The following is an 8,560-nucleotide window of genomic DNA, read 5'->3' on the forward strand; positions in this document are numbered from 1 at the left end:
GTGAAATGTTAGATAAGGCCCGATAGCATCCATAAGCACACATGACAACGCAACGTGCCGTTAGGCATTGCTGCAGCTGTGACGACCGCAGAGAAAGCGGTCGATAAGAACTGAATATCACAGCTATGCGGTGTCGGCTGACACGAGCCGACTCCCGCACTCTTCACCCCCCCTTGTACTGATTTGGGATTCTATTTAATGCCCCCCCCCCCCGGGTCTATACTGCTTTGGTTCCGTTCCGTTCCACTACCCCCCCTGCCCCTCAGATCGTTGAAATGCTATCTGATTTCATGGGGCACGTCGTGCTGTAAGATACGCTGATGTTCCAAAGCAGGAAATGTCCACAGAAGTAGGACCATGCTGACATTTCAAACTCCATGGCGAGCTTCAGATTTCAAGTACCAAAAATTGTCGGTGGCTGTTGACCAAGCTGCGACTTCTTTTGTGGGATGTTTTGGAGTAAAATTAATTTTTCGCGACGTCTCCGTCCTATTTTTTTGGTCAAAACTGATCAATTCATAACAGACCGGTGCTTTAAACTAAAGGAAACTACGAGGAATGTCAGTCAAGTACACATTCCTTTTCTCGCCACTTGTACGCTGGACTTCCGAGCAGAGGGTGGTTTCTAAAAAATAAAGTGCTCCCAAGTCCTTGAGTATTTCCTAATGTAAGGTGTGAGCTACCCTGTACTGTCCACACCTGAGAACAGACGTAGATCGAAGGACCACAGGACAGAGCAAAACGTTTCTGAATACAGAAAATACACAATGCGGTGCAGCTTAATAGAACAACTCAAGGCTAGTAGGTGTATTTGACAGAAGACACAATCCTGCGATCCTATGTGACCTTGGACAAAAGCAGGACGCCGCTGCATCACAGCCCTGAATCGCAGGATTGTCTTTCTTCCTCTGAGGGAGCAGACGCCTGGACGCTGCTGCTCCCTGCTGGACGTCCTGTGGACTCCCTCTCTGTAGTAGCGAGGGATGACAGCCCATCAGGACCACTCGGTGCTTTCCCTTTGGCCTGCTCAGGGCTGCTGGTCCGGCTGGGGCTGCGGGGGCTGTGTTGGCTGTCGTGCTGGACCCGGCCCGGACTGGGACTGCGGGATCTCGTCTTCATGAGGACAACAGTGCTGTCATCTTCTGAGCTGACGTCAGAACTGTCTGAAGAACTGTTGCCAAGCTCTGAAGTGGGAAGCTGGATCTGAAGTTTGATGGGGGGGGGGAGGAGGACGTAAAATATGTTGAAAGAGCAGAAAAACATAAATGGAGGTAATAACTACCCGAATATGAGAGAAGGCAGATGATCCTCTCTCAGACGTTACTTCATCGTCTTAAATTAACGCAGGTAGCATAAGAGGTATGAATACCTGAAATGGCTCTGTTACACCCACAATGGTGCTCATGTTGTTGCTATAGTAACCCAAGATGAAGTCCCCTGAGCCTTTGGGCAATTCCTCCTCAGTAAAGGTTACCTGCAAAAAAACAGCTGGTCAGATCTCTATTAGATATGAAAGAAGATGAGCTCTACAGAGAAGTCGGCACCCATCTCGACTACCTGCTGCTCTTCTCGTTGGACTTCTGCTTCCTCTTGTTTGGCCCACACATATCCCACGTAGTCCTTATGGTGCTTGAAGCCCACCTGGGTGGACCACACAACCACAAACAGTACTTAAGAAGATTTGGTAAGTCATAGACACAGAAATTCTAGCCATAATAATTAGCTGACGGGGATTTTTTCAAACATTACTGCACTTTTGCAAGTCAAGGAGCGCAGAATCTGTTACCTTATAAAGTGCAATCCAATCCCAGGAGCTACGAGAGAAGCTGGGCGCCAGTTTGAATTTGGTTGTGGCATCAGCAATACTATTCCATTCATCCTCCACTATGAGTGTGACCAGAGGAACATCCACTTTGTATGGGAACTACAGAGAAAAATCAACATTTACACGGAAGAAAAATACCGCAGGTTAAACATAAATGACAAATAAGAAAAGTCTCAAGACGATGTGAGATGCATGGCATGCGTTTAGTCCTCTTTGCTTTGTGTAGAATGCTTAAAATGGTTTTTAAGAGCAAAAGCACCATCTTTTCTGATGCGGCTCACCTGCAGGGTAAAGATAGAGGAGACGGGTTTGTGGTCGCTGACGGTGTATTCCATGTGACTTCGATAGTAGTGCTGTGTCACTTTGGTCCCGCTGGTTAACCCTGAAACTGAGCCACGTTTTCCGGCACTGGGAGACGTGGATGCTGTGGCCCTCAGACGCCAGAGGATCCGGTCAGTCCAAGCTGGTTTGCGTTTCTTTCCACTAGACGAGGAACAGAAATAGTTGTGACGTTATTTGAAATCAGTACATGGAGGGGAAAAAAAAAGAGCTATATGATTCTAAAATTTCACGACAGCACATCTGGCATCACCAACCTTGTGTCGTATGCATTTGTTCCAACATCAAACTTGTAGGTGGGAGGGAATTTCAGTGGTCCCTCTTGGAAACCCTCCAACACGGTCTCACTGTCTTTGGCCATATTGAGCTGTACCAATGAGAGTTAGCAGAGATCTCTGAGGATATAGTATGTTTCTCTACTGCCCTCTGGTGGCATGACCTACACAGTTCATTGTCCTGCAGAGAACGGGCTTTATTATATTACATATATGTACATAAGCATTCTGACAGTCTATAAAATGTAAATGGGAGGAGCATAATTCTGGACGTCATTGTGTGGACTACTAATAGTTTTCATAAAATATTTCAGCTGCAAAAGCAGCACTCACGGAACTCATCCTCGCTCCCTGCAGCTGCAATTTCTTTCCAAGTTATGTTTTTTTTAAAACAAAGGTGTCCAGAAACTAACTGGTAGTATGGCTATTTTGTCTTTCGTTACAATGTCATCGGGCTGGGAATCTTTTAGTCGGTCATACCTGATCCTTTTCCCATAATGCTGCAAACTTGTTGTTATCAATGGTTGATTTTACCACTTGCATATCCAGGTCATCAATGCGGAAATTGAGATCCCCAAACCAGAAGACCACACTGAAAAATAAACCCCCATCAAAATCGTGAATCCAAACAAGTGCAAGTAGGGAACTTTTGTAAGATTCCAGATATTCAACTTACTCGTGGTCGAGAACTCCAGTGGATGCCGGACCTTCAAACTGCTGCTGCTGCAGGATGCTCTCAAAGTCCTCCATGCGCTGATCCGAGTTCTCCATGTGAGCTGGCAGGTGGCAGTTGAGGAAGCAGATAGTGTGGCCAAAAGCAGACATGCGGGCGCTCACTCCGCCTTTGTTCCCCTGTAAGAAGTGAAATCATATTTAAGACAAGCACACACCTGTGAACGAGAGAGAAAGACTTATGTATACTTACTCCTTGTTTCTCAAAGCGAAATGAATTCTTAATATAAATGCAGTCAGGTCCTCACAGTGACTGGTAGCGTTTTAGACTGTGGCGTGCCTATGGCATGTGTTGTCATCACCGTGTTGCTCGATGCGCTTTCAGAAGGAATGTCATTTCTTCTTTCAACGGCCCAAATGCTGAAGGTTCAGGGTTTTTGTGACGACAGCGTCAGCAGAGGCGTTCCCCTCTCTGGGTTCTTTCTAGATTTGACCTCTATTAAAAATAGCCAGAGCTTGAAATCAAAATTCCCATCGACTGGCTGCCGGTGTGATATATTTGCAGCAGGTTACCAATGCGTGGAAAACCTTTCAGCCAACAACTTGCAGCGTTTGCAAAGAAAGCTGCAGAAATGTATCAGAACTATAGCTGGAAATCAGCGCCTCTCAGAGTATCAGTGACAATGATGTAACCTCGTGCAGAGAACACAGTGATAATCAGAGTGGTGTCAGCGGCCCATCTCACCCAGTAACCCCCCAGGCCAGTGCGGGTGGTTTCAGTCTGGACTCCGCGGAGGAAGGGCAGATGGAAGTACTTGGCAAAAACGAGTAGCAGCAACCCCTGCATCCTCTGGGAGGTCACCTGAGGGACAGAGGGAGGAGCGGAAATGATAAGGCGGACCAAATTGAAAAACACAACAGGCACAGTGTGAGAGTTATGAGGGTGGAAAATTCTGCTATGCAGTTCAGGCTGTATAATTTTCTATTTAATTTGCACCAAAATGTAAATAAGTAAAATGTTGGGGTTGATGATGGCTTTGGTGTGTGCAAGTCGCTTGCTCTCTTTCCTCTGCTTCTCTTTCTTTCTCCATCTACTGCTTTGCATTCCCATTTTGCCCTGCAGGAGCCTCTGTCCCGACTCTTCCACTACTATACACAAAGCTCTGAACATTAGAGAGGCCACCGCTCGTGGTTTTCCAATCACTCGGGCAACAAACCACTTTGTAGAGCAAACGTGACGTCCACAATGCAGGCCCTTCAAAATCATCTCCAACACTTGTGGTTTTGCACAACGCATATGCAAATTTCGGCATTTGTGTACTACTGTTATAAAAATAAAAGTACATATTTTTTCAAATTATGAAAAGGCAAAGGCCAAAGGATTTGTTATGTAGAACACAATTAACTATTTTGCATGCCAGATATTTCCGTCCGTCCTGTGTCCAGCTGTCCCTTTAACCCAACCCCCACCCACTGACTGAAGAAGCATGATTACACAATGCCTGAAATGCCCTGCAGTCAGTAGTGGAGGCACACGGCCCCACGTGAACCAAGGCCGACCCTCCCGTATACTCACTGGTTCTCTGCACAACTTTGCTGTGTAATGGATTTAACTGAACCATAACGTGGACCTTTATGTGTGTGTGTGTGTGTGTGTGTGCAGCGGAGCAGTAAATAGTGGAGCAGCTCCTGAACGCTGCCACGGCAGAAAAGATGTTAATTCCTAAAGACAAGTTTGTGTAAGTTAAACAGATATGCAGAGACAGTGCTAGAACGCGCATGTGTGAATCAGTGTGCACGTTTGCCCTCGTGCAGCTCAGGCACGACTGAAGAAATGAGCCGTGATTAACAGGTGTGATTTTTAGCAGCACATTCTGGAATTCGGAAAGAAGTAATAAAAAAGAAGACTTGGTCTATCCAGCCTCCAACTTCTTCTGAAAATAAAATACAAAAAAGACATTGCTGTTCTAGCATCAGCGCTTCACAAGCGAGTCATTTCTTTAATACATAAAACTGCATTGATTGCACCTTCATTCACTTTAGTACGTCCCTGTTAACGCGGCGACTTCAAACTATTTAATTTTACAACCTCGCCGATGAATCGAATGCTGCAGTCCACACGTTTTGGAAAATGTCACACTGCGTAAAAACAACAATCACGCTGCAACATGTTCAGTAGAATATGGCATGTTGCAACTAGTGATCGGGTTCCAAATAAAACATTTGAGCACCTAAAGTGGAGCTGACCCAATCAGACAGCGACATTCAGCGACTGTGATGAATATCCAGAACCCGTGTTCCTGCAGAGAAAGGCTGATTTGCGTTTCCTTGCACTTGCTCACAGCCTGATCCTGACAAGGATAATGCTAATGCTTCGGTGAGCAGACGGGGTCCAGGTGGAAAGAGCTGATGGGCGAGCACCCGACATCAGAGCGAGACACACACCCACACACACATCCCCTTGTGGCTCCCTCTCTTCAAGACAACCTGCAACTAAAAACACAAATAAAACATTCCTTTCGCCTGCAAACGGCATTAAAATGAACAAGTAGCAACAAACGGAGATGGTTTGAACGTGCATGTAGGACACACCGAGAGACGGCCGGAGGACAGTATCAGTCTCACTGTCGGACCCATCAACACTGACAACAGCTCTGTTGTCCAGCTCTTTCAGCTCAGCTGCTGATTCGCACCGTCTCGGTTACCGTGACAGCACAACCAAGAGATGCGGCCAGACGAATATCAATGGGCTGAGGTAGGCCCCCCCTTACAAAGGTTACAACCTACTTATGGACATTTTTGCATACATGTAGTCATACTTTGACTGTCCTCTTTAATATATATATATATATATTTGAAATATATAACATTTACATGAAGCCTACTGTATTTTTTTTGTTTATCCCTTCCCATATGGGGAATGTGAAGACATTCTGGAATAAAAAGACAGCACGAGGTGCAGGGAGGCTCATGAATGAGACAGCACGTGTTTGACTTTGCATTATGCGATCGGCAGACTTCAGAAGAAATGTGTTTTACATGCCTCTTGTAAGTCATCACATCATTCGTTGCTCGGGGGAAGAAAATGAGGCGAAGCAGCAGCAGAAAGCAGAGATCTCATCATACATTATCTCTAAGCAGAAGAGCTAAGCTTTTTTTTTTTTTTTTGCACAGAGTGTGTGCATGTGTTGATAATCAAAGCCATCACTGACCAGCACATAACCGAAGGGGCTGAGTCTCTCCATGCAGACCTCGCTCCACTGGTCTGTGAAGAGGACATCCTTCAGCATTTTGTTAATCATAGAATTCACTTCTTGCAGCCTTGAAGACAAAAAAATGACAACAAGGGTCAGCAGCAGGAAGCAGGCAGAGAGGAAGAGGAAGAGGAAGCTGATCACTTTGGATTAACAGAGACGAGCGTAGCCGAAAGGGAGGCGATATCTCTGCGGTTCAGAACTCAGCCCGGCTGCTCATTAGTGGGATCGCTAGCCGTGTCAACGAGGGACAAGCGAGCATGAATGGAGACGTCGGCTTTTATGATACCGGATGACTAAGGCACCGCAAAGCACTCACCCAATGATGTACATGTCTGTATTTCCATCCCCAACATTCAGGCCCAGTAAGGAAGTGATGTCATCAGGTGGAGTGGCTGAGCCCACATTCCAAGTGATGATGTGCACCCTGTTTGGAAAAGAGTGCGACGAAATCTCAAACTCTCGTCTTCTTCAAAGCTCAACAACGTCACCACGCACAGAACTTGAGAGCGACAGCAGAGCCGTGTTGATGTCACCTGTATGTATCAGCTAACAGAATAAAAGGCCTTTGTCTTGTCATGTCAGGGAGAGGATTTTATCAACAACATTGTAATTCATTTAAATATTCTGACAGAAGATAAATACATATAAATAAATACAAATGACATTATAAAACTGGGCGGGTATCACACAGCACCGGTCCAAATCAAGCTGACAAAAGCTTTCATCATATATGAGGACTGGCCAGAAATGTCTCATAATGTGAAAGGAATGTTTCCCAGCAAACCTTTCCATTAAGTTTCTTAATTTTGTCAGTGAAACTGAACATGTCAGAAAGAAATCTCCTTCATTGCCTCCATCAAGGCAGCCACCGCGGTTCAGAGCTTCTTTCTGTACTGGCCAATAACACATGGCACATTTTAGTGACCATCAAGGGCCGAGACACTTGTAGTTCAGCTCTTGAATCAAGTCAAAGAATGTTCTATATAAAGCTCACAATGCCTGGAGTCTTATCGTTATCCTTCCACTTCAGACAGCGCCGTTCTGACGGCCACAGAATCAGCTGAAGCTCATTCAATAAAAAAGAAAAAATAGCAGCCATGTTATTTTGGCAAGATTTTAAAATCAGTTTAATCAGCTTTTTTTCCAGCACAAAAACACGTTTAAAAAAAAAGGTTCCCTCAAGAAAAACAAATACATCATGTCAAAATATGAACACTATTTACTCCTTTGTCCAATGTGATTATTGATTAACTAACCAAATCAGGTCAAGAAATTGAATTCCTCAAACGAGATTTAGGTTAGAGAGGTTAGAGACGCACCCACAGAAAGGAAGGAACGTGCAGGAGGAAGAAAGACAAGGCATTTCAAAAGGCCTCTTTAAAACATGACAACCTTTTGGTGTGACATAATCTGGAGGGATTATTCATGTAACCACTTTACATTTATAATAAAGGAATTATCATTCTTTATGAAAAGATAATGACGTTGAATAATTTTGGTCCCCGTATTTAGCAAATATCACAGAAATGTATCTCAATCATGCAGCGCTGCAGTTCTGACCGTCGGCGTGTATAAATACTGCAGATGCTGCGTGTGCCAAGGTTCATGTTTCCAGCTGTCTGGGAAAGGTAATGCGGAAACATGCCGAGACATGACTTTTGTACACTCTCTCTCTCACACACACACACACACACACATACACCATTAACTTGCCTGAAGTCTTCCACACTCTGGGCCTGAGTGTCGGCGGTACCTGCGACAGAGAGGGCTCTCTGAGCGTGAGGGTTCAGGTGAGGAGGGAGAGGCTTGCTGGCAGATGGGTGGGGGACTGAGGCGGCCCTCATTGGGTGGCGGCCTGGGCCTTTTGGACCAGCTTTTATGCCGGTCCCGGTGTGCCCTCCTTGGGGTTTGACTGGTGCAGGGCGGGAGGGTTTGGGCCTACTTGCCACGGGGCCATCAGGGCGACTCTCTTCTTCTTCTTCTTCTTCTGAAACGGGCTCCGCTTTGGGTTCCACTTTGGTTTCAGAGATGTCAATGGAGCCGTCTACTTTGGCGCTTCTCTGGGGCCGCCGAGGCCTGGAAGGGGCTGCAGGCTGGGGAGCAGCGATATCTGGAGATGAAGCTGGAGCTGCTCTTCCTCCATTTGGATCCTCCTCTGGTACCTGGCTTTGTTTCAGATTATCTTGGTCCAT

General features: G+C 45.8%; 1 protein-coding gene across 1 annotated transcript; it reads right to left on the minus strand.

Moving 5' to 3' along the window:
- Nucleotides 1-873: 873 nt before the first annotated feature.
- On the minus strand, nt 874-8,560 carry inpp5jb (inositol polyphosphate-5-phosphatase Jb). Its single transcript, XM_068761021.1, has 12 exons — nt 8,082-8,560; nt 6,685-6,792; nt 6,324-6,432; nt 3,857-3,973; nt 3,116-3,291; nt 2,920-3,031; nt 2,422-2,531; nt 2,107-2,308; nt 1,787-1,924; nt 1,558-1,641; nt 1,370-1,474; nt 874-1,203 (listed from the first exon to the last, which is right to left on the minus strand). The coding sequence occupies exons 1-12, from the start codon at nt 8,558-8,560 to the stop codon at nt 874-876; spliced, it is 2,070 nt and encodes a 689-aa protein (XP_068617122.1).

Source organism: Brachionichthys hirsutus, chromosome 4 (genome assembly GCF_040956055.1).
Source record: "Brachionichthys hirsutus isolate HB-005 chromosome 4, CSIRO-AGI_Bhir_v1, whole genome shotgun sequence".
In the NCBI taxonomy this organism is placed as follows: domain Eukaryota; kingdom Metazoa; phylum Chordata; class Actinopteri; order Lophiiformes; family Brachionichthyidae; genus Brachionichthys; species Brachionichthys hirsutus.

Coding starts and splice junctions, on each gene's coding strand:
- inpp5jb (XM_068761021.1), bottom strand. CDS start 8,560: ATGGACCAAGATAATCTGAAACAAAGCCAGGTACCAGAGGAGGATCCA. Junction 3,032..3,115: donor ACTGGAGTTCTCGACCACGA/GTAAGTTGAATA, acceptor TTTATTTTTCAG/TGTGGTCTTCTGGTTTGGGG. Junction 1,925..2,106: donor CCTCTATCTTTACCCTGCAG/GTGAGCCGCATC, acceptor TTTTCTCTGTAG/TTCCCATACAAAGTGGATGT.